This window comes from Phodopus roborovskii, unplaced genomic scaffold (genome assembly GCF_943737965.1).
Source record: "Phodopus roborovskii unplaced genomic scaffold, PHOROB, whole genome shotgun sequence".
NCBI lineage: Eukaryota > Metazoa > Chordata > Mammalia > Rodentia > Cricetidae > Phodopus > Phodopus roborovskii.
Genome location: NW_026126549.1, coordinates 18,537,191 through 18,564,448, shown reverse-complemented (window position 1 = coordinate 18,564,448; position 27,258 = coordinate 18,537,191). Strand labels below are relative to the sequence as shown.

At 39.2% G+C, this 27,258-nt stretch overlaps 1 protein-coding gene across 1 annotated transcript in view; it reads right to left on the bottom strand.

Annotated features, from left to right (window-relative positions):
• The window catches only part of Adamts19 (ADAM metallopeptidase with thrombospondin type 1 motif 19), a 178,977-nt gene extending 159,287 nt beyond the window's left edge, over window positions 1–19,690 (bottom strand). Inside the window, exons 1-2 of the mRNA XM_051201008.1 lie at window positions 19,490–19,690; window positions 18,333–18,970 (exon numbers count right to left, since the gene is read on the bottom strand). Coding sequence (XP_051056965.1) covers window positions 18,333–18,970; window positions 19,490–19,577 — 726 coding nt within the window. The 5' untranslated portion in view covers window positions 19,578–19,690. The remainder of the gene's footprint in view (window positions 1–18,332; window positions 18,971–19,489) is intronic.
• Window positions 19,691–27,258: the final 7,568 nt, after the last annotated feature.

Here is a 27,258-nt window from a genome sequence, read left to right as displayed (position 1 = left end):
TCCATAGATGAAATATGATGGCTAAATTCCAGTAACCACAAATTTACTTTCAAAATTATAAAATATAAATAAACAGAAGTCAACACAAAGTTCACCAACAAGTAAATTAAGGTAAATAATGACACTTCCAGGAGAGACACATGACATGCAGACACATGCATGCCTAATGCCTCTGTTGCCAAATTATTAAATGCATGTGTTAGGTTGAATTTATTTAAAATGAAAAATGTTGCATGTAGTCTTTGAAGATTGAAAACAATTCTGTAATCATAGGCGAACAAATGTGTAATAAAAATCAATATAGCAACTTTCAAATTCTGGCCATGGGGAACAAAAATATAAATTAGTAGATCCTTTAAACATCTTCTTATGTAATACAATTTCTATTAAAAAAAATAGTGAATGAATGCACAAGCACTCATTGGCAAAATGGTTTTCAAAAGTTTACAGTAACTTTAAAGATCTCTTTACGGGTTTCTAAATACATATGTCCTTTAATTTAACTCTAAAATTAATTCTTCTTATCCTCTGATCTGATTCATTGTAGACATTAAAATTCTGTAAGCACATGCACACTCAAGTACATAAAACTTTGTTTTAATTTAGACAGCAACAAAGCCTGTGCATCATTCTATAACTTGCCTTTTATTAAAATTCTTTAATTACACAATATTTGATTATGTCATTTAAAAAAGAAAGTCTTGTAAAAGACACACTATGTGCAATTGTGTTGGTAATATTTTGAAATTTAACCATTTTGAAATGTAAATTTTATGAACTTATTCATAGTAAACTATCCATAAACCTATGTGATAGGATGGAAAAACTATCTGTAACATATAATGACTACATTTAAAATAAAGCTAATCGAGTAGGAGAGTTTCCAGTCACAAGATAGGAAATTCACACAGGAAGAACCATAATGACTGATGACATAGAAAACTAATCAACCTGACAATAAGCAAGGAAACGAGCAGATGCCACTTCACACTCATTTCCTCTGAAATAAAATGTTGACATGGGGAATTAATAGTGGTTATCTAAGTAATGTACTCTAGGGTAATGACTCTACCAGAGGAATTGTTATAAATATGTTTAGGGTCAATGCTACATTAAATGTTAACTAAGTATATATGTACTCAGGGGTTCAGATGCTCCACTGAAAAGCAACCCACAAATGCACAAGAGAAAGCAAAATATGCAGGAAAAAAATGTTTCTCAAGATTAAAGCTAATTAGCAATAAGGTGAGTAACTTATACATGTAGCCATTTAATGGATTGTTTGTGGAATATTCATTTACTTAAGAGCAGTTCAGTGTTTATTCTCTAGAGATGAAACATCCATAGACAACACTGATTTCCAGGAGCGTCACAGACTATCTGACCTCGCTATATTTCAGTGTTATTTAGTCAGCATTTCTTCTGTAGTTCATAGGCTTGATGTTGGTTAAATCCACAATGCATGATACATGTCCGAAATAATTCTTAGAAACAACATAGGGATTAGCTTCACTTTCAAAGACCTGTCAATTTTAACACTGAAAACCTGATAGGATTGGAGAGATGGTTGTTAGGGCAAGAATTTGGAGTTCATCATAGTTTTGGTAAGAATTTGGGGTTTGGGATGGTTATGCACAATTGCTCAATCAGCAGACATTTCCGGGAATTCAGGAGGTAATTAGTTTTGCATTCTTACTCTCAGATCTGCTCAAACAAATACAAAGTATGTATGTATGAATGTATGTATGTATGTAGTATGTGGGCACATTATCAATTGTGTTACCCTAAATTAATTCTTTGGATTCACTTAACTTCAAAAATATTTAACTGGTCATCTGAGAAAGTTTAAAGATGATTCTCAACTGAGATAACTTTTGTCTTTTATCACCATTTTATTTCACAGTCATAATTTCAGAAACGATGCAGGGGAGAGGGAACCTACTTTACTTCTACTTAGAATTTTCAGGTGAAGAAAATAAGGCCCTGAGAGGTTAGGTTACTAACATGGGAACTTACATCATCAGATGCTCTGGCTGCAGAGAAGTCATGTAAATGCCAAGAGCATCCCAACATAAGCTTGTCTGCCCTAATATATCATTTTGAAATATAATAAAAATATAAGTCTCTTTTTCTTCTCAAACACAGTGCCTTAATTTTTTTAGTTCAACAATAGATTGCTTCAAGAAAGTCAGAAGAGGTTGTCAGATGCTCTAATGCTGCTAGAGGTACTGGCTGAGGTGGTTAAATGAGAAATGTCCTCCACGGGCTCTGGAAGGTGAATACTTAGTCCCCAGTTGGTGGCACTGTGTTTTAACCAAGGGTGTGGGCAGAGGATTGACAAGTGAGATGGTCTGAGTATCTTAGCACAGAGGCAGTATTAACAGTAACACCAATGCAACCCTTTCTTACCCCACATTTACCAGTCAGTCCCCTGTCCACTAAAAGTCACTGTGCATATAAAAGCACATTGCACAACTATAAATTTCCACAGGCAATAAACTACCACTGTACTGGACCTTACAAAATGCTGCCCAAATACTTTATAAATAGTTAAGATTTTCACTCAAACCTAAAGCCTAGTGTGTTTCTGTTGTGAAGTTCATTAAAGGAAGTGAAAAACAGAAGGCTGAAATCACACTAAACACAACACAGAGTTCAAACATGGCCTCATGCTTTCCTTCAGTCTAGTAACTTTCCTGAAATTTATTATTTTTTCAGTGTATCCCACATACAGAATTCAACTCTGTATGTGGGTACAACTCCATTCAGGCTTAATTCAACAATTAACAAAACAATGCATACGAATGGCAGATCCCACTACTGCATCTGCTGCAGACTGAATTGATTTAGAATTGAAGTCACATGCTTTACTGAATTACATTCTAAATTAGTAATGTCCCAGACCTCTACTATAGACAAAATAAGGTTGTTTCAACAGCAAAGTGCATACAAAAATGCTATGCTATTTGTAGTTGAGTATGAGAACAGCAAGGAAGCATGATGATGAATTTACTATTTCACAGATATAAACATACACCTATAAACCCAGTTCCATTAATGGGCGTGCACATGAATGCAAGCATGCTTATTGTTATGAAATCTAAAATGGTATCCTTGTTAATCATATTGTTGCTGTGATAAATATATTACAAATTGACCAGTTTTGGCTTTAAGCCATTATTCAAACATTCCCTATATCTTAGTAGCTCCCAACACTAAGGAGAGACAAAGAATCTTTAAATTTTTTAGGAACCCAAAAGAAATGGCTATATAATGTATTTCTCTATGAAATAAATTATTCTGTTAGGGCTATCTCTAAATTTGCTGTTCGATTTCTGTCACTTTATCCTGAAAAACATATTCAGTCAGATTTTGCATGTATTAAGATACATGGACCTGATGGACGAGTGAATAGAGAAGATGAGAAAAATGGAGATAAACCATGCTGAATACAACATTTGCTGTTGCTTGGCATTTGAGGGGGTTGTTGTCAGTTTTAAATTGGTGTTGTATGTTATTATTTGAAAAAGGCAAGTTATAGAAAGACTTCTACAATATGATTCCAGTTTGGGATTTTTAAAAAACAAAACAACATTGTGCTTTTATGGATGCACATACATAACAAAATTATAAAAATATGAATGGAAATATGTTTACAATGTTGAGAAGAGTGGTTACATCTGGAGACTTGGGGAAGAAATTGGCTGCCAAGGGGAACATGAGAGCTCCAACATGACACACAGATTTGAAAATAAAGACCTTAAGCAAAACTGATGAAATTTAGCATTCACAAAATCTGGGTTGCTGAATTAATGTATGCATATCCATATAGTTATGAAGTTTCACAGTTATAGGACTATATATTTATTTGAATGACTAAAAGATGAACGAGGAAATGACAAAGACTATGAGCATATAATGCAGAAAAGACATGAAAACTGTTGCAAAGAAACATTAAGATTGGTCAAGATTGTTGATCATATAGAGTTCTAACACCCACATCTGCCAAAGATGTGAAGGGAGGAGAATTATAGTGGAACTGATGAGGATGTGAGCTGGGCTAGCATCTTTAGAGGGTGATTGACAGGATGCGCTGCTTGAGTAATACCACCCTGCATTCCCGCTTCCCTCAAGGATACCATTTCCAGAAATGTCTTAAAGCAATGTGGGAGACTCTAGTTAAAGTTGCTTTTGACAGAACTAGCATCCTTTGCAACTGTGTAAAATGGTGCTGTACTCAAGGCCTAGCAACAGGAATCAGTCTTCACAGCTCCTGCCACGAACAAGCACAGTCAGCCATCAGCAGAGCACCTGGGAGAATGCTTTTTCTGTGCTTGTGTCCAGCTTCATCTAGCAGGCATAATGCCACACTCCATGCCCTTCTCAAGTGTGTGAAACTGTAGAAACGTACACAAAGTGTGTGAAACTGTAGAAATGTACACGGGAGGGGGAAGAACTAGGAGAAATGGGATAAACTGGCAGCATTTGGATACATTTTGACTGTTCTAAAGGTGTATCTATCTGTACTGAACAGATGCTTTTGAATATCTACAGTCACAAGACAACACTTGAGCACACTCACCCTATCTGCACTCCTTTGTATGAGGTCAACAATCTGTGCTGAACCAGTTTGTATGAGTATTTCTTTAATATCATCTATAGCCACATAATTAGAAAACACTTTCTTTATTTTAAATATAAATTAAAAAGTCTCAGAAAGATTAAATACATGTTTTACTGAAAATAATAAAGCTAATGAGAAGCTAAGCACTTACTCTTAAGCCAAACACTGACACTGGTGCTCTAAATAAATTATATTTTCACATTATATATTTTGGTGTAGCCATTTTTAAATGCAGATGTGAACAAAGGGCTTAAAATAATGTGCTGAACAGAGAGCAATATACACAGGTGGTCAAATATTAGGATGCAAGTCCCACACAGCAATAAGCAAGGTACAGAAGAAACATAATTGTAATGTCATTTATACTACATACACAAAGTTACGACTATACAACGAAACTAAATGTTACTTGTCCGTGCTTCTACATATTAAAACTATCACTATCATACAAAAGGGGTGGTCCCTTAAAACTTAAAAAAGTCAATAAAAAATAATTGAAGAAAAATGTGCATGGATCATGGTGTATGGAGTTTGGGTGACCTCCAGAAACATCTGGGAGATGATAGCAAGGATGGTGAGAGCATGGGTATGGGCAATGCCAGGCAGACTCACTGGCTACAGCTCTTCCTGGCTGTCAGCTCTGTTGTAAGGGAAGTGTTTGGGGCACTTACCTGAGGCTTGGTACAAAGGGTTATGACACAATGAGCAGTAGTATCACATTAATTCAAACAACCGACTTGCAATTACTAATTTTAGTACTGTGACATTAGGTAATTTTGAAATTAAGAACCCTGTTCTGTGAACATACCTGGGGCAGCACAGATAGGAGACCTGCTCTTCATCCCTCCCTACTCAGATGCCAGCAGAACTCTATTCAGATTCTGAAACTCCAGTGCTGCAGGACCAGGGCCTCAAGAGTACCCTAGAGATGCCCGGCAGCTTCTGTTGCAGCTTGCTCAGGAGTCTTTGAGCAACTCTTCATGAAAGCTCTGCTTCAACAAATTACTGAATGACCGACTTGAGAGAATTGTCAGATTGAGAGTCTCTCTTTGTATACTTCTAGGTTATTTTAATACTTTACAATAAATAACTCCCCACATCTAAGACCTGGAAGAAAACATGTAGTGTGTGCAATGATTTCCTGAGGCCAATGCACCTAAGTGCACTGTCTACCTCCAGGTTAGGGAAGCAGCAGGATTATTTTTCCACCAGACTACCCTCAAACCACAGGGGATTGTGGAGGATGAAGGATGCTCCCCAGGTTCATTAGGGGGTAAGGGAGCGGGGAGGGGGTTATCAAGTCTGAGACTGCTAAGGATTAGCTGGATTTCCTGCTATGGAATTTCTCACTGGAGTCTCCTGTTGACCTTTCCATGCCTTCACATCTATAATAACTCCACTGTAATATTTCAGGGTAGGTACTTGTCTACATTTTTTTCTTTAAGAATAAAAATCTCTTCAGTTCTGTTGATTTTTCTTATCTATCAATTTTTAACTGGGTTTTCTGCATTACTCTTATAGCATTAATTTAATTGGTGTTGTTGCTTAGTTTATATATTTCTCCAGTTTACATTTTGCTTTATTTACTCTCCTTCCTGTCACCCTCCAGTATAAGTTTAGGCCATTGACATGAAGCCTTTTATTATGCTGACCAGTTTACATTTTCTATTAGCATTTTAGCACCCTTCCACAAATTGTGTCTTGTATTTCATTTTCATTCAGCTCCCACTCTCTCCTAATATCCTTTACAATTTCTCCCTCAGAAATTGTTCAGTTGTTGTTCAACTTGGACATCAGGTAAAATCAAATGCTACATGAAGGAAAGCTAAAATGAAAACAAAGAAACAACAAAGAAAGAAACAACAGAGATTATCAAGTCAAAGTAGGGATGAAGGAACTGGAATTCCCCTCAGCATGCTGCCTTCCACTTCATTTCAACCTAGACACTAAAGTTGTGTGGATAACTTTATAGTTGTGTGGATAACTTTATGAGAACCCAGTATTCAAACCATGTCTATGAATTAAGGGAACAGTCTTGAAATTGGCCAGATCTGCATTTTAGTCCATTGATGGTCTTAGACCAATTATTCTATACCCTAAAGAGCACACTAAGTGGAACCAGGAATATCTTCCTCAGGGGGTACTATGGAATCTAATATAGTTACTTAAAAATAGAAGGTGACTGTCCAAAACTGTGCAATGGAGTCACACAGGATCACTAGTGCTTGTAGTTGTTGCCTCTGTCAAAGCTGTCCATCAAAAGGCAAGGAGAGTGTTCTTCAGACTGTGAAAACTGAACAAATATTGACTTTATAATGCCAGTGTTTTCCAGCCAATGAAGTTTCGAAATATGCAGCTAGAAGATGACAATACTGAGCTCTTTGTTTTTAGAAGTGCAAGTCACAGAGCCTGTGGATGACCCTAGTATGATCTTAAGGACCCAGGTAAAGTTGGAAAGAGAGAACTGACAACACAAGCTGTTGTCCTCTGACTTTCACACATACACTGTGCCGCACCCACCAACACATATCTTACACACATCTTGGACATACACACAATGATGATAAATGAATTTCATTGTAATAAGAAGTGCTGATGGTATGTAAAAATGTCTGGCATGTCTTCAAGTAGATCTCTCTGCTGTAAGAAAATTTCTTGTTTGAAAATATTAAGTACACTAACATAAGAGTCATAAAGGAGAAGGCTATATTCTATATAAATACACACACACACACACACACACACACACACTCCTCTATCTAGTCCTTGTCTATTTCTTCATAAACATTGGATATAATAACATGAACTATTTCACTTATATTGCATCCTTAAAATATAGTTGAGTTATAAACAGTAAGTTTAACACATAAGCATATCTTTGAGTCCTGGGTTTTCTACAAGCCTCTATTATTATTGTGTTTATAATCATACATCATTAAAAATGAAATGCACATGCACAGTTTTGAACTTCACCCCACATATTACCATACCCTTTTCTTTGGAGAATTGTTACCTCCTGAAAGCCCCAAATTCCTATCAACAAAACTGAACGACAACATGTGTCTTATTGTTTGTGAAAACTGGGCATAGTGTATGACAATATGAATATGATTACATTATCTGTGAAATTTCCTAACTTTGTTTTCTTCTAAAAGGAATGCCAATAGAAACATTACCATCTCCATTGGTCAATTTTCTTTCAGAGTATTTAGAAGGAAAACAATGGAAGCATTACTACACGCTCTGTGGTGGTTTGAATGAGAATGTTCCCCACAGGCTCATATATTTGCATGCTTAGTGTTAGTATTTAGGCATTTATACTGGCCTGTCCTTGGAGTTCTGGCAGGATAAGTCCTCAGCTGCAGCCACTTAAAAGTACCACTTGTGCCTATTCACTATGCTCCCTTTTAAAGGGGCCCTGCCCACCTCCCATAGCTCGCAATCTGTCTCTCATCTCTCTCTCTCTCTCCCCCCCCTCTCTCCCTTCTCTCTCTCTCTCTGCTTCTCTTTTCTCTCTCCTACTATTCCTGTCCCTGGAGGACAGTCTCCTCCCTCCGCTTTCCCCTTTTTAGGATCCCTTTTCCTAATTACAAACAAAACAAAAAACCCTCTCTGTCACACAGCTTTTCTTAAATTAGCCTTAAGTTAGCCTCCAGGTGATGAATTGTTTGGAAGGAATCAGGAGGTCCAGCATGTCTCAGTGTGTCTCTGCAGGTAGGCTCTGAAGTTTCAAAGGCTCATGACAAGTGATTCCCCCCCCTGCTCCCCTCCCCCACGATCTGCTTCTAGCAGATTAGGATACAAAGCTCTGGGCTACTGCCTGTGGGATTCCCACCATGATGATCATGGACTCACACTCTGAAACTGCTTGCAAGCTGCCAATTACCTGCTTTCTTTGGGGCTGCCATGGTCATGCTGTCTTTACAGCAAAACAAGATGGGTGGAAGAATCTGGTGAATTATTTGCTCCCTGCAGATATTTCTCATGTAATTTGTTGCCTACCACTGTCATGACTCACAAAGGTTTATGATTAATAAATTTAAATGTTCTGCTCATTTCAAAATTTATAATTTGAAGAATATCCCAAATTTTAAGAGGTAAATTAGAACATCCAAACCTGACTTTTACTAAGAAAGTAAATTTGAAATATTCATTTAAAAAAAAAAAAAAGGTTTCTTTTTCATAGCAACATCTCACAGACACCTTAAAATATAAGTTTCTAAAAAGTAGACTTAGCACATAGCACATCTTTGAGGTTATATGTTTTCTATAAAGCATGCATCATATACCACAGAAAAAATTTTATGTAAACTCTAATGTACTTTTCAAAAGCCCATGTTGTTATAATGGTTCTACCCACATTGCATCATGGGGGGAAGGGGTCTTTGGTTTTGTCTTTCACTTGTATTTCCAAAATCCCCAGAATGATGGTCAACCAGGAGGTGATGGTATGCTTCTGCTAGAGAAAGAGTTAATGACAAGAAATGAGAGATGAGTCAGGCAGACAGTTCATCATGCAGTTCCAGTATAGAGTCTGCCGTTTACTATTGCAAACTTTGGTGAGCTATTAATAGGTTCAGACTGTGTCACCAAGATCCCAAATTTTAACATGTTGAGATTCTGCAGCCAAAGGCAGAAGCAGCCAAGTTCTTAGACAACTTACTAAAATACCACTGGTGAGATAACCAAGCAACCACATTAATGGGCAGAAGTAGGCAGGAACATGCTATTCCAAAACATTCAAGTGGAAACTAGGGAATGCTCTTACATTTAAAAGGTACCCTGAGTATATGTCATCAGACTCCAATTCCTCCTTTATCTTTCTGCTCCCTCGCTCCTTTTCGTAACACTACCTCCCACGTAGGAATATTTGTTTTCAGTCCACTTGGATTATGTAAACTGTTGGAACTTAACAAGGACAAGGAACTGTAAAATTGAAAATGAAAAATAATCAATCAGGGACCCAAGTAAGAAACTAAAACTACCCCACCCCCCCACACCCCACACACCCCCACACACCCCCACAGCCCAGTCCCTGATTTCTTTTACTGCTTTGTTTTAAGTTGAAACCTATGTAGCCCAGGCCCCAGGATTCTCTACCTCCTGCATGTACCCCACCTCATATGTGTGTGGCGGGGGGGGGGGGGTTGGGGGAGCAAGCCTAGGGCTTGTACCTACCAGAAGAAAAAACAAACAAACAAACAAAAAAAAAAAAAACATTGCCAGCTAAGCTACATTTCCAGTCCTCAAATCTATTTCTTTAATCTACCATTTTACCAGCTGATGTGACTTTCAAATGACACTTCTGTCTGTCTTATGGGCCTTCCTCTGACTAGCCTAATGACCCCTCACAGTAAAAGTTTTAATATTGTCTTATTCATTAGAAATATGCATTAAACATTAAATGTATAGGATGAAAACTATGGCTTAATTGATCCCAAAATTCCAATGATAAAATTATTTTTCATAAAACTTTAAGTACTTTAAAACACCATTTATCATATGACCCAGTCATTCCATTTCAATATATTTACTCTAAGAGTGAAAAAATATGTATCTTCACAAAGACTTATAGACAGATGTTTATAGTAGCAGTAACCATAATAACCCAAACATGGACATAATCTAAATGAGTATGAGTTGATGAAATGATAATCATAACATGGTATCCAGGGAAGGTAACAGGGAGGATCTGAAAGGAGGAAGAGTTGGGATAGGGGAAAAGTGATGCAATTCTATTTCAACTAAACACATTAATGTACAATTAATAAAAATAATAGTAACTATATGACTCATCAAAACAATGATAATATGATTATTAATCATGTCATAGAAATAGAGACTCTTAATTTTCTTCAAAGGAAAGGAAAAAAGGGATGTACAATGTGGCCACAAGCATGATGATAACTGAATGAAGCAAGCCACACAGCAAGCTTGTATGATTTCATGACTTCATTTATAGGAAATGTTAAGGTAAATCTACATGGACAGAAAGTTGGTTATTGCCTGAGGCTGGAGATGAAGAGCAACTGCAAAGAGATATGATAGATGCTTTGAACTGACTGAAATGTTCTGAAACTCAACCACAGTGAAGGCTGTACAGTTCTGTAAATGTACTAAAACACTGTGCACTTAGCATAGATTAACTTCATGGTATGTAACTCATAACTTCAATAAAGGATGGTAGAAAGAAAACATTCATAACATCCTTTCCAATTTGTTATTTTACATAAAGATTTATTCTACAGAATCAACCTGACATCCATAACTCCATTTTACTAATGGGAAATAATTAGGCTATATTTGGAAAGTGGTCCACGGAGGGCAGTTGATCTTGAAAACATCAATTTAATAATTTTAGAAATGCTACTACATAAACCACTAATTTCCACCTCAGTAAATAACAACTGAGAAGCTATTGGGATTAGGAATTAACTGTAAATATACAGATTGAGCACTTACTAATTTACTTTTTAAAAGTCAGTTATTTCTATAACAAATTACTCAAACTTTATGCTATGTTGATTATGTTTTCAGATGATTCTTTCCACAGTGGAGTACTCAGGCTTGCTATTTGGATATGAAACAATTCTGAAGTTCTGCATCCTATGAGGATATAACTGAAGTCAGGTTATATGTATGATCCTCTGTCAATAACTTAATTGAATCCCTGAACTGAGGAGCTAAAAAACTCCAAGAAATGTGGTGTTTTTATAACTAACTAAAAGCATCATATTTTACTTACTATTAATTTATAGATTCAAATCCAAATTATAATGGTAATAGATCAAATGTACTATTTTATTAGCTGGTAAAATTATTTTCCTTATCACTACTGTTAGCATGTTCACTGTTTTCACTGTTAATTCTAAAGATTTTTATAGGACTTAAGGTTCCCTCGCCAATATGAAACCCATTCCTGCCACTTTTATCAGGACCATGAACTTATGGCTAGGCACATAACGGGCCCTAGAGAAGAACCTACCACTATTATGCAGCCAAATGGACATAGTATTAAACCAGCTCCTAGTGGCTTATCATTATACCTGTAGATTAATGCATCTCACAGCCTTCATTAGTAAAACTTCCAAGTGTAGTTGAAGGTGATTAGCAAAAAACTCACAACAGTTAAAATTGAAAAATATTTAAAGACCGTGGGGGTGCTCAGTCCTCAAAGGGTTGTATATCATGTCCTTTCCTCCCAAGGCTCAGGGACCATTGCAAAAGAAGTGGAAGAAAGATAGAAAAGCCAGAGGTGGTGGATGACTATAAAGAAAGAATGGGTTTTTTGGTCACAGTAGGGCAGTTGCACAAATGAACCCACAGCGGTTGTAACAGTATGCACAGTATGTTCAGGAGAACAATCTTAAGCCAAACAAGAAGCCTACAGTGAGAGAGGAGGTGGGCTGGATGTTACACTCCTAGCTGCGGAGCTATTAGCAATTGATAGCTTCTGGGAGATTGAGAGTCCATTTCTTTAAAGATGGGGTTCCTGGTTGCTGGACCAAGTTCCAGTGGATGACCACACATACATGAATATATAAGCAGCACAGTTTGGACCCTGTGTATTAACAACAGAGAAAGGCAAAAGAGAATTGCGTTGGTAGTGAACTGGGGGTGGATCTGGGAGGACTTGGGGAAGGATGCAAATAGGACAAAAACATACTGTGTAAAATTCTTAAAGAACAAATCAAAAGTGGGGGGCATGGGAGGATGGGAGGGAGAGGGAACTGGGGTCGATATGTAAAATACTTTAAAAAATATTAAAAAAGGAATTGGGCTTTCCTCCTGAGATGGACACTGCATGTCCCTATATCCCACTGGACTCCTCAGAGGTTAACTCTAATGTCATTGAAGACCTAAGATACAAAATCCAACCTACAGTTTAAAGAAGGATTTTTCAATCCTCAAATGTCACCACTTTTCCAGGATGCGTATTTTCCTACTAGTGGAAAATTTCACCTTTTCACTTTAGACTGTCTTTTTGCAATATCTCACATACTACTCATTAGCTTATACATAGTTTGTCCTAACAAAGGAATAAGAAATACCTCATACATGTAACATAAATGGATGATATAGAAATGTGACTCTTCTAAAACAAATTAAATTATTCGGTCAAGTTTCTTTTTTAAAAAAAGAACTAATCAAAATAGGTAAGAAAAAGGAATTGCTTTTTTCGTTTTCAAACATGGTCTTTATGCTTGAGATTAGAATTGGAACCACGAAAATGCTCAATACCTGTATCTCACCAACTCCTTACTTCCCCTATCTCCAGGATTCTAATGCTGATGTCTCCACACTACATGTTAGCATATCAGGCACCAGGAAATCTATTTAAAGGCATGATGATGTAGGCTTGCTATATAAGTGGTCACCTCTTTAGTTATGCCAGATTGAGGCAACAGAGCTTAAAAAAAAAAATACAAGTATGGTGCAATATGACCTCATGCTGGCCTTCTTAAAATGCCTTGAATGTCTCTCTCTCTCTCTCTCTCTCTCTTTCTCTCTCTCTCTCTCTCTCTCCTCCTCCTCCTCCCCCTCCACCTCTCTCCAGATAGTGGCAATGCTGGCCTAAGTTCAACACCATCTTTTCACAACAAATGAGTTAAAGTATAAAGAGTTAGTTTAGTACAGATATGTACACACCAATTTTGAGATGAAATCAAGTGCCTCTCACTGGACAAGTTGAGTATTAACCTATCCAATCCCAGGGTTTTCCAACACTACCACATAATCACTCTATAAAAGTATCTGGGTAGCTTTGAGTGGCTGGGCTCCCATTTTCTCACTTCCCTCAGTCTGGGGCTTGGCATCAGAATAAAGATGAGAAAGGACACAATGATGTGCTCACTGGAGCTGCACATTGAAAGAAAGCACTCTGCATTGAATAATGGTCTCCGTTTGTCTAGGGTAACCTGTGAGGGTCCTTTTAGGAATTTCTTCCCCAAAACAAAAACCTAAAGGGATTGCTAGTCACTCCATCATTTGTAAATGCTGTAAATACATATGGATTATTTCCCTTGTTTAACCCACTTCCCAACAGGAACAGCCCTTTGTCAATTAAAATCATTAAAGTGTTTTAATTACTATTAAATTAAAACATCCCCTTGCTAATAAAGCTCTGATATAAATACACTGATTTGTATTGCTTTACAAGTATTTTAAGATTTCTGTATAGATTTTTAAAATATGCTTTGCGAGGCTGGATAAATGGTTCAGCATTTAGAAGCATATGTTATTCTTGTAGAGGTCCTGAGTTCGATTCCTGAACATCACACACACACAGTGGTTCAATAACTGTCCATAGCTCCAGTTCCAGGGATTCAGATGACCCACTCTGATCTCCTAGTGCACCAGACATACATGTGCTGCACAGTCATACATACAAGTAGACATACACATAAAACAAAATAAATAAATCAAATCTTTAATGTGCTGTTTATGATTCAGTTAATAAAACTAAAAAAAATAAATATTGATAAGTGAATAAAAATTTCTTCTTACAAATCTGACCTGTGATAGGACTGTCTCAAGTTTAAAATACAGATCAATATATGAGAAAGGGACTCAATATGATCAATAACTCGTTCAAGGAACTGGTACTGTACTTCCTATTCTCCAAGCCTTCTGCACTGTAAGGTGTAAAGGACCACTAATGAAGACTTACAGAGTACTGCACAATAGGCTTACTTATAAACCTTAGTATATACAAATGTAGCAAGGTAGATTATAGATGTGCTTCTTAATTGCTACCAATTAACTAAAATGAATAAGAACACAAAATGTGGAGTAATTGCACATAAAATACAATGTGTGAGGTCAAGAATCCCAGACATGTCCATCTGATCCTCTAAATCTGTGGAATTTAGTGCAGTCTTATGAACAAAAAAGGATATTTAATAAAGTACATCTTTACAGAAAGATAGATAGACAGACAGACAGACAGATAGATGCAAAGACAGACAGACATACTTTTATTTAATCCCAGTACTTGGGAGACAGAAGCAAGCAGATCTCTGTGAATTCAACACCAGCCTGGTCTACAAGACCAGCAAGTTCCAGGACAGCCAGGTCTACACAGGGAGAAGCTGTGTCTCAAGAAATAAAAAAGAAAGAAGGAGGAAGGGAGGGAGGGAGGGAGGAAGGAAAGAAGGAAAGATGGAGTGCACCTTTCCCAGTTTTCCAATAAATTTGACATTTCATAAAACCATTAAAAGGAAGTGCCTCTCTCTGGATGGAAGATTACAGATGATATATTTTAAATGTTTTTGAAATTATTCTCAGAATGTATTAGTTATAATTAAGTTTATCTTTTAAAAATATTAATATTTAAAGAACTCTATAATTAAATATAAAGAACAAATCAGATAGAAAAATAGGTAAAATATATAAAGAGAAATTCTACAAGATAATGAGAACCAAAAGAAAGAAATTTTAAATGTAGTACTAGTAACTCTACAGGGAAAGGTGAGCTTGCACACTTTTGTTAGTCTATGCACAAAACACCTCTGCCACATAATACATTACCAATGCGCACACACATTCCTCTTGACATGCAAAAGCGTTACCCAGCCAACATGATATTTCCATTCTTCCGTGTATGTCACAGTTCATAATAGGAAAATAATGGAATCATTCAATGGTCCATCAAGTCAAACTAAGGGAGATGGTAGGAAAGCCTCGAGAGCCAATAAAATAGAACCATTCAAAGGAAAATTGCACACACATAGGTGTAGATATTACAAAACTCTTAAAGTTATGTATGTATATGTTTGTGCATCAGCAATCTCCAGACCATATACTACACTCAAATAACATGTTTTGTACTTGGAAAAGAACAGTGAGTAATAAGGAGGGAACAGGTATAGGAGGGGTTTTAATTATATCACTTTTTGGGAGTTTGACGATGTAAACTTTGAATCCTTATTTCAAAGATAATTTATTTTAGCCTCAGATTTTAATGGGAGATGAGCCTCATATACAAATCAAGATTCAAAGTCACTTCTGTAAACTCTTAATAATCCATGCTCTTTCATCAAATACTATAGATTTAATCATCTCAGCTCAATGTATGTCCATATTGCCTAATCCATTTAGTACTTAGCTCTTTACATACCTGTTAAGTACTTAGTTCTTTACAAAAATTGACAATCTTTTTCCTTTTCTTCAAAATCTGAATCTTAAAATATGCAATAATCAAGAAGCTAATTCAGCTCTATGTTTAAGTAGCAGCTAGCAGTTAAAACTCATTATGGGGATAAAAGAATAACTGGATACACGGTGTTTTACCCTGTTCTAAGCAACTAACAGTAAGAAAGACTCTCCTGGTGGAGAAGAACAATGCTGTTACCAACCAAAGGCTGGAAAGCTTGAAAATAATCCACCTGCTGCAGCTTGACGTCTCCCACAAGGGTTATAGGATGGGCAGTAATGTAGCCTAGACTCAACAAGTTAGGCAGTCAAAGTCCACATTCTTGTAGATGACACTTTGGTGGTCTAATCCAAATGGCAAGTTCTGCTTCTTCTGGCCTAGACAGAGCTTCTTCTACAGGCGCTGCCAATGCCTCCCCCAGTCTCTTCTCTCTACCTGAAACACTCTATCTGTGACTGGAGACTATCTCCCTACTTTTAAGTACCCAGTTAAATTTCTGGACATTGAGAAGCTCACCCCAGCCTCCCTTCCTGAGGTTTTACTTTGGTCAAGGATTTCTAAACTCTGGTGTGACATTTGACTGCTCACAATGGCATGCCATCGTTTTGTGACTCTTTGCCATATCCATTTATATGTAGCAACTTACCTCTGAAGGCATGTCAGCCCTCAACACCAGATCCATTAAATATCCATAAAGTTGACCACTCATATTTTTAATGCAACCACTGAGCTACCTCTGTCCTCACTTGAAGTAGGTAAAGAACTTGTCATCCGGGAAGAAGCCAAAGTTGGAGTCAAGATCACAAATTATCCTCTCTTTCCTAATCCAGGAGCTCAGAAGGGAGGGGGCTGGCATGGCAGTTGGAGTAACAAACTTACCCTCCTGGCTATTTGCCTACATTTTTACTCAAATTCTGACTGCTACACTGTATTGCTGGCAACTTCAGTTCTCTTCAACAACAAAGACTTCCCAGTTCAGAATATATACACTTGTGTGGTTAGTAGGAAAAGTGAGCAAAAATCCAACATGATAAACAGGGAGGAATGTCAAACTCTTATTCAGTCCATGAAAAACCTAGTCATAATTCTAACTTTACTCCCTGAAGTATGGTGAGAAGGCATAGCTCATTTGGAAAATCTGACCCACAGCCCAAGACTCAATACAGTGAAATGCTTTGTCCCCCCACTGCTCTTACCACCCCAGGAACGTTCTATATGTAATTATTTAATCCCCAGCTGAAAGCTAGCAGACAATGAAACCCCCACAAAATGTTCACCCTGCTGAGGTGTTCAAGTATCAGTTCCACAGAAAACATTCCCAAAGCTTTTCATGTCATTTTTCCAAGCCACCTTCTCAGTCATGCCTAAAATGCCTATACTTGAATATTCACCGTCTAGTAAAATATAGTCTTGTCCAGCAATTCACATCATTCAACCACCAGAACTTTGGTGGCACAGGTAAAATTTCCAGTCTTGTTTTGTTTGGGTTTTTGACCACCTTTTTTTTTTTTTTTAACATCACATGCCTTTGGGTGGTTTTTGACTGTCATCTGTTGCTGTTGGATTTCCCTCCAAGGCATCAAGGTACTTTTATACTAGTTCTTATACCCATCAATGGCTCCCTCTGAAGAGCCTAATAACTCATAGGAGGATTTTTCATATGAGGTCTGCCTTATACTAATAATAAAGGCTATAGGGGTTATGGTAGGAAAATAAGGTAAATACAGTTACCGCCACTAAACTGGACAAATAAGATTAATTAAAATAGTCAATTTTGTAATCTATATTTTTATACCAACACAAAGTAAAGGCCGACTTAAGGAAGTCAATGAGGTCAACACAGGGAGAAAAGCCAAGTAATGGACATGGATAGAGAAAGTGGCTTTGACTTTCACAACAGACGTCTTAGGAAAGCATCCCACCTTGATACTTTCCAACATGGAGTCTAAAAAGGGGACTGTTGTCAAAAAACATGAGAATAAATAAATAAATAAAGTAAAACCCTAGCCCTCTGCTGGTGTGATTCCAGGACTGCCTATGGCAAACATAGCAGCTTTAGACTGATTACCTTTGCAATGGGCTTATCTACCTGTCATGATAGAACTCCCTGAGAACTGTTTTGACCACTTTGTAGCGGGACACTCAAACCAAACAAAGAAGCAAACCCTATAAAACCATAGCTAATGAGCCCAGGGTAGAGGCGAACACAGAAGGGAATCAGCATGGAGCAGATTTCAAATTGCTCAAAGACACCATATGGTGGGCGTGCTTTAGAAACTCAAGAGACAGAAAGAAGTGGAACCACTAGAAAGAAATGGGGAAAGAATCCCAAAGACATTCACAGTTCACCAGAAAGCTCCTGGTATGCAATAAGACCTCTGGTTCACCAGACTCTGCCCTGGAGGTGTTCTTTAGAAGTGCTTAGTGCAGACACTCTGGGTGATACGGTGTCAAAGCAAGTTCAGAGAAATAACTTGAAAGAATTGAGGGGGTGGTGCATTCAAATCAGCCTGATGCATTAAATAAGGATGCAATGGAGAGCTGGGTGCTTACCAGGCCACCTCCACAGGTGCTGAAAGAGGCCAGGGAGCCAGGATGGCGAAGCACCGTCCCAGTGTAAAAGCAGGCGGCGTCTGGCGGCGTGGGAGGGTGAGGGTCAGCCTCTGCCCGAGTGGACTCGGGACCTGTATTTGGCCACTGCTCCACCGCGAAACGCTGCGCCAGGAAGCGACCATCTCTTCGGAGCAGTAGGTACAGGTCCCGGGAGAGAGCCGGGATCCTCAGCAGCACCTCCTCTGTGCTGGGTTCCTCTTGCTGGGCCGGGGGCGGGGACGAGGGCGGTTTGGGGGGCGACGTAGGCTGCCATGAGGAGGGGGATCCCGAGGACAGGGCCATATCTCCGCTGGATCCCCGAGGCAGCTCCTGAGATTCGAGATCTTCCTCGGCCTCACCACCTGGCTGCGGAGTAGATTCGAACCAGGATTCTGACTGGCCTCCGGCGTCTTCTTCCTGTGGCGCTCGAGCCACGGAGCGCACCTCGCGTGAGCTGCCGGCAGCCTGCGCTCGACCGCCGCGCCCCCAGCCCGGGTCTGCGCTGCCCCAGCTGCCGCCCGCCGCGTCCTGCGACTCCCGGCGCCAGAGTGCAGGAAACACGACTTCCCACTCCTCGGGGTCGGGTGTGAGCTGCAACCCTGCGGATGAGGCAGACAGACAGGCGCGGGACTTAAAGTTCACTCAAGCATTCAGGTACACGGTCCGCACAGATACCACGCGATTGCACTAATGCGAGGGAGACCACCCGTCTAATTCCTGAAACTCCTGCAGGACCCAAAGTCTTACAGACTTCGGCACTTTCAAAATAAAAGTGTGGCGATGGCATTTTAGCATAGACTAACTGAAATCGGTTCGAACTCCAGCATAATCTCAAAAGTAACACTTGGCATGCTACCGGGTTTTCCTCCAGGTACGGTAAACACAGCTTTGAATCATTACTTGAGGTGGGGTTGGGGGAGCGGATCATTTTACAAATGAAGCCAAGAGAAATGAGCTTCGCTTGCTCTTGTGACCCGGACCTGCTCCAAAAGCTGTTTTCCTGCTACCCTCAGAGCTGTGCTCACCACGCACCGGGTGCACCAGTTCTGCCTTCCCAAGTGTCCTCAGTCCGCACTGACCAAGTAGGAGAGGAACTGGAAAGTCACTCTAGAACGTACCTGAGATGGTCCCCTGCGACAAGAAGCCCAGCTGGTAGAGGAGGCAGCAGCAGCAGCAGATGCGAGTCAGGCGCGTCTCGCGGCCCATCTCCACGGTGCGCACCTCCCGCGCGAACCACAGCGCACGCAGCCGCCTCCTCGGAGCGCTGGAGGCCAGGCGGCGACTGTGCCCAGGCTCTTTGTCTGCCAGGGGTGGGGGGCGGGGGGGGCAAGATGTGTGACTCCAGGAGCCCGGGCGGGGGTGGGGTGGGGAGGAGCGGCCAGCAGCGCCCCGGCTCTCTGCGCTCCAGCTCCGGGGCGAATTAGGTGATGAGTCGACTTTCTGTGCTGTGGACCGTGCAGGAGTTTCCAGGCCCGGCGGGCCAGAGCCAGAGCCCCGCGGGACGGTCCCGCAGTGGAGCCGAGAGCCAGGAAACGCGGGCAGAGCCGGGCGGTCTCCGGCTGGCCAGAGTAGTGCGGTCCCAACCGATGCTCTCCGCCGACACCGGCGCACAGCGAGGCCCGCGCCCGGGTTTGGACAGCTTGCCTAGCAGAGCTCTGTGCACAGTCCCCGGGACGCCGCGGCCAGCATAAGGCTGGCAGGGGGAGGGGGCGGGAGAGCGCGCTCTCCTCAAAGGGGTGTGGAGGGCAGGGGGAATCAGGCGGGTCACACCAGAATCAGGGACCCAGGGGTGCCCGCCAAGTGTGACGTAGCCGGACAAAGATCCCAGAACACAGCACACGTGCTCACAGACTGCGCGAGGGTGGTGTTGGGACCCAAACAAAGTCTCTCACCTGACTCCCGATTGGCCATTCCAAAAGACCTAATTTGCATCCTCCACCTTCTGCCCTACTGGGGTGGGGGTGGGGCTGTGGCTTAGGTAAATGCAGGTATGGGCTTTCCCCTTTCCATCCCTCCCTCCTCTCTCACGTTTCTCCTCTGTCCAGTTTGGTCACTATCTGCCCCCCCCTCACCTTCATCCCCACATTCCCCCCACATACACACACAGCAGAACTCAGTGCAGACTCGAAGATGAGCTGCAGCTTCTGTGCCAGATTTTTTTTTTTTTTTTTTTTTTGATTTGTCTATTCGGTGTCTCAGAACATTCCAACCCTGGAGGTAATAAAACCTCTCAAGGAGCACAGTAAACAGGATGCCAGGACAGCAACAAAGCAACAACAGATACCAGTGAGTTTTCAGTGCCTTCCATGCTACCTTTTCTTGGCTTCCTATTCATCAGTGTTTCCTTCCTTTCTTCCTTCCTTCCTTCCTCCTTCCTTCCTTCCTTCCTTCCTTCCTTCCTCCTTCCTTCCTCCTTCCTTCCTTCCTTGGAGTAAAATTAAGGAGATCAGCGGAAAGAATTGTATTCTAAAGCTGTCAGACCAGGTGAGAATATCTTGCCTCTTTTGTTTGTGTGTATAAGTCATATTTCTCTCCCCTTGGGTCTCAAACATTCCTCTTCCTTTGCTGTAGCCCACAACGCTCTGACAGTCACATAGAAATCAGACTCAAGGGAGATTAATCCAACATTTGTTTCAATCCTCTATACAAGGCCAGGTACCAAAAGTTAATACCAATACACTTGGGGAGGGGGGTGACCACAGCTGGGAGTGGCTTCCCACATCCTTTGTTGCTTTACCTTTGGTCCCTACTCTAAGGCAGTAAGTGCACCTTTAATGGAGGCAGAAGATCGTATTTCAAAGGCAGTCTATTTCAATTGTGTAAATAAGCTTGGTCCTCAATGTACTGGGTAGGCCACAGTTTTAGACACAGACATGAAAACACTGTAGATGAGTTTGCCACCACTGCCTCAGTCTTACTCTGTAAAATCCCATTAACTAGGTTGTGGGCTCTCAGAGAGCCACTTAGACACCTGTTGCTTCTTTTCACAAAACTCAGTACGCTGAATTAAACAGTGTGGAGACAGAGGCTGCTTCTACCAGCATTAGGATCTTAAAAATATTTCTCACATGTTTTTACAAGACCATATTAGAGAATAAGAGAATAAGACATTTCCCTCATATTTTTACCAAAATAAAATTATAAGGGAATTGCATACTAAATAATGTATACTTATTGGAATAAATTTGGGAATTCTTAAAACCCAATGAACTGTATTTTTAAGTTAAATGTGCTGAAAGTCAAGGATTGCCAATGTCAACTTCCCATCCCTAATTTAGTGACTCCCTATTAGTTCCTCATGAAAGAGGAAAATTAATTATTGCAGGAGTAATTACCTGTATTCTAGCCAGCTTTGCTTCATTCCATTTGAATACTAATATCCCTTGTTTTGTGCGGACTCAAATGCTTTTATAAATAGTTTGCACTGAGATGATTTCCACATTCATTTCTCCTATCAGGCTACCAAGTTGTGAAAGGTAGCCATGATTTCTTTTGTCTGTCTGTGCACAGCACCCTGATTAGTTTAATGAGCTACATTGAGTAATGCTCTAATCCTTGCAAAATGTCCACAATGTTATTTATTCCAATTTCAACTCCCCAATGAAGAATTAATACTAGTCCGAGCTATGGATCTGCTACTATCAACTTGATGTGTTTGTCTGAGAAACAAAACAAACCCAGAGAGAAATGGTGTGTGGGGAAATGCCTGTGTGCTAACTAGAAGAGATGTTTATGAGTATTGGTGAAAGTGGATTTGATTTGTGTATGTGCATGGAAGAAAAAACTGATCTAGTCTAGGAGCCAGTGAAGTGTGTGTTAAGATGGGGAAGGAAGGGGAGGACTGTGGCACGTATGTACATCAGCAATCTTCAAGGAAAGAAAATAGAAGCTGGGAAGTCTGTTGGTTATGATGGTAGCTCCATATTTCACCAGGCAGTAACCAGGCTCAGCATTGCTTCTGTGTTCTCAGAGCAAGGACACAGGGAGGAGAGGTAGATGGCTCAGCCTGAGGACATGAAGAGACAACTGAGCTTGTACACAAGGTGTTCACATGTTGAGTTTTACAACCTGGATGATCTATGTGCAGAGCTGGCTTCTCCACCTCCAAATTCTCTCTTATTCTCTCCATCACTGGCACTGGGCTTCTCAAAACATAAAGCTAACCTTAAATACTGCCCTCTCTAGGGGGAAAAAAAGACTTAAAATATTGAGGAAATACAATAAATAAATAAATAAATAAATAAATAAAAAATAAAAACTCAAAAACAAACAAAAAAAACCTTTTACTAAATTTCATGAGCTCTTTGTGTCTACAGTGAGATCACAGATTAAAATGTCTCTGGTCATGGTAGTATAATATGGATGATATTTTAACTCGGACTTTGAGGAATTAGCGAACAGACAAGACAGGATCAGAGAGGTGGCTCAGCAGGGGAAAACATCTACCACCAAGCCTGAAGACCCTGTGAATTCTCATGGTGAGACAGAACTAACTTCTGAAGTTGTACTCTGACACATGTGTACACAGACAAGCAGGCATGTGTGCATCTGCATGGGCACACACCCTTTTATACAAAAGAAAATTTTAAAACAATAAGCAAAAGAAAATAGGAAAGACACATGAAACAATAGTTTTGGGCCACTAAATCACATGCTAGAGTTGTGGCTCAAGAGAGGGACAAGTGAATAAACAATGTAAGTTCCTTAACCCACCAACCAGAAGCAATATTCAGAACACAAAGCAACCAAAGTCCTGCAGGCTAGATCAGAGAATAATGCAGCTAGAATTTACAAAGCAGTATACGGAGAAGAGCGTGCTCCAGGGAGTGCACTGTTATATAGTAGAATAGCAATCTTAACAGTTTAAAACCATTGGACATTTACCGTTTCGTGGTTTCTAAGGAATCTAGGAGTCATAGAGATGGGTCTTTCTGGTTAGAGGTCTCTCAAAAGATTGTAGTCAAATTCTTGAACAGGAGTATAGTTTCAAAACACTTAGCTGGAAGTAGGACTTCCATGGCCACAGCTTGCTTCACGAATTTTCCCACAAGGTTGTTGGGCACATGTAATTTTGCTCTTAGAGAGAGGCTACACAGAGAAGTTTTTAACTTCAAGAAAGGTAAGCTATCACTTCTTCCGTAGTCTGTGAGTACCAAAGAAATCACTGTGGTCTGCTCACATTCAAGGGGAAAGAGTGAAGAACATTTGAATGCATATTTTAAATAATTTATTTTACTCCTGTGTTAAAGTATGTATTTTATCTCCATAGGGTAGCTATACTCACCCCTTCCCAAGCCCCTCAACATATTGTTCCTATTTTTTTTTTTTTTTGGTACTTATATGTGTGTAGTGTATGTGGGGGACATGTGTATACGCATGTGCACATGCAAACATGTATTCATGTATGGAGAGGCTCACCCTTGATTGTGCTTCCCTTCATTTATTCTGACAAGTGTAGAATCTCATCATCTAAGTAATTCCCAGATGTATATAACAGCCCTTCTTGAATCATTGAATTCAGGCCCTCTCCTGTGTACAATGGAGAAACTTAAGGAGCATTCATTCAGTTCCCATATACCAAACTAATGGTGGAGGCAGCAGTTACAGAATTTGTGTTCAAAAGGAGTAAAGCTGAGACAGGAAAGAACCACATGGATGTAACACATGGTCACATCTTATGTACATATATGATATTCTCAATACAAAATAAAGTTAAAAATAAATCAAAACCTAGAAAAATATCACAAAAATACAAACACACACACACACACACACACACACACACACACACACACACACACACAGGAAAACCAGAAAGCCAGATAGGGTCTGTAGTTTATGTAATACTGCTATGTCATGTCAATTTCTCAGTTTGATGGCTGCAGAAAAATGTGTCATTGATCAAATCTAGATAAAGTGGTTGGGGATATATCTCAATGTATATAAACATTTGTGTGCAAGCATGTGGGCATGAATTTGTATTTCAGCCAACACCCAAGTATAAAAACCAGGCATTGTTATATATACCTGTAACCCAAGCATTGTAAATCCTTGGAACTTGCTGGCCACACAGAGTAGCCAAAATGGTGAGTTTCTTATTGTCTCAAAGCAATAAGGCAGACATAAATAAATAAAGATCTTCTGGTATCTTCTGGGTTTTTGGGTGTGTGTGTGTGTGCATGTTTAGATACACAAACAGTGTATAGCACACACAAAGGATGTTTGAAACACATATAAAAATGAACAAAACTCTTGGACATAGCACATAGAAAATATTATTACATTAGCAAATTGCTAAATGTAAGCATTCTAAAAATTAAAACATAAGGCGTATTTGTGCCATCTTAGACTCTCACTGACACCCCTTACAATGACCATTGCCCAATTACAAAGGCTCTCTCAGAATTCAAGTTTCCTTTACAGTAGTGCTCACTTGCGATTTATCAGAACTACTAAAAATACTCATTGTCTATTGCTACTTTATACATTAAGCAAGAACCTCATATATTTTAAAAAGCATAGGCTTGTACTTCTCATTGACTTTTTAAGGAAAGGAGCTATTTGGATACTTCTGATTCAGATTTTCTGATAAAACAATTGAACTACAGGTCAGAGACACTGGTCATAGTCATTAAAGAAGATTAGACTAGAAGGCCTTTGTTCTCCACAGAGGTGTTATTCAAGAGAAAACAAGAGTATAGCCAAGATAAAAGCCTAGTATTTAATCTAATAATAGAAGTGGCCATCATTTCCCATAGTCTGCCAGACATTATTTATCAAGTCCAAAATGTTACATAAAAGAATTCAGTTGCATCCTGCATGTGCAGAATATCATAGATTCTGGGAGAAAGATCCTAGAAATATCAGAGCTGGGAACTCTAGAAGCTTTCTGTGCTCTGATTTGTACAAATATCTGAAGTAACTACACATTGGCTGGGGTATGAGAGCCAGAAAAAAAACAGTAAACCTCAGACTTACAGCAACCTGAGACAGTGTGTGAACCTCAACTAGAGTTGAGGGTCTTCATAATACACAGGGTATTAGAAAGTGTTCCCAGAAAAGCATCTGCTTAGCAGCTAGAATAAGTTAGCCTTGTCATTAAGGTTGACATGTGACCATCTTAGCAATGCTTTAAAGTCTCAATGTGATCCATCTGTTTCCGAGTAACTTAACTGCCTATTAGAACAAGTTTGTCGTATTTCAATGAATAATGATATTTTTAAAATAGCAACAATGCAAAAATTTCATTCTCTGGCATCCAGTAAAAACTTCTATGCAAGCAAAAAATTGAAAACTATGGCCTAATAACAGAAAGAGTTCGATTAGTAAAAAACAGATGTAGACATAATAGAAGTAACATAAGCCAATAAAAGCATTAAAGGGGTATAATAGATACTCTTTAAATGTATAAGAAGGAAGAAACCATAGTCCAAGGTGGAGTGAGGTAAAGATGACCCAATTTGAAACTATAGACATAAAATCTGCAACATTTTAAATACAATAATGTTGGTAACTTCTTTTTGGTTTTCAATTTCCAATATTAAATCATTTTCTCTTATATTTCTTTTAGAAAGTCTAAAGTTTTTACCAGTTTGGCTCCCTCATTCACTCTGACTCAATTCTTATATCAAGGACAAAGTAGCATCATAGTTTCTATGTATATACATATATTTGGCATATTATTTGCCCTTGCTAGTGTGAATAATTGCATGTTCCACATTAATTAAAACCAGGGAAGCATTAGTTTTTCTATAGTTATTAGAACTGATGAAGTTTTAAAAATTTCTACTATATCAAATGTCTGCTAGGATATGAAAAAACCTACAGTCCCACACAAGCCAAGTAATATGATAGAGCCATGTTGGAAACACTGTTTAACAGGTTTTTAAAAGTATTTCTTAAGTGCATATTACTGTACACCTCAACACCTAAGTCCCTAGATACTTATCCATGAAAAGTTAATAAGTGTACATGTTAAAAAATGATGTGTCCTTGAGTAGTCATGCCACTTTTATTCATGTAGATAAAACCAGAAGTGACCATGTGCATCCACTGGTAAAGTGGGTAAGTAGACTTTTTAAATTCTTGTAGTGGAAAATTATTCAGCATAAAAGAATGTAAGCTACTGTTCATTCAGCAACAGAGATGGTTCTCAAGAGCAGGATTCTAAGTGAAGGAAGCTTTTGGTTATATGCAAAATCTACAAAAGACAAAAAAAAATTTTCAAATATGGGTTAGTGAGGGAACTAATGAGCATAGATGGCAAAGGGGGCTAAGGGATTGGGTAATGCAAGTGCTTTATGTCTTGGTTAAATTATTATAGACATTTAATACATACTAAAACCATATACATATCACCAAGGGGATTTATTATGCACAAATTATATCTAATTAAATCTATTTTTAAAAATAAATAATATTGGCTAAGTTTCCAGTACCAGGCATGATTTCTCACCTGAAGTACAATTAGAACGCTTTTGGTTGTGACCACGATACAAATGCCACGATTGCACCTTTAGAGGTATCTTTTCATGTGGATCGTTCTTTTGTGATTTATAGACATCACAGTGGGGAAAGACTATTGATTTTTTCCCCTCCACTGGCAACTTACATAGCGTCTTCTGGTACTATGAAAGTTAAACCTGTGAAATGAGGCTTTCAGGTTACATAGAGCTTCAATCTTCCAAGTCCTGTGTCTGAAGAATGTGATGTCTTAAGCAATAGGGACTTACCTTAATCTTAAGGAGAAACCAAGAATAGCAGCAATAATGTTTTGGCGCATATATGTATTATACCTGGGTCTAGTAAGATCATGGATCATAGAGGTGAACCTACTACTACCACTTTTCAAGACCTGCACAATTCTTAACTGTATTCTAAACGTGTT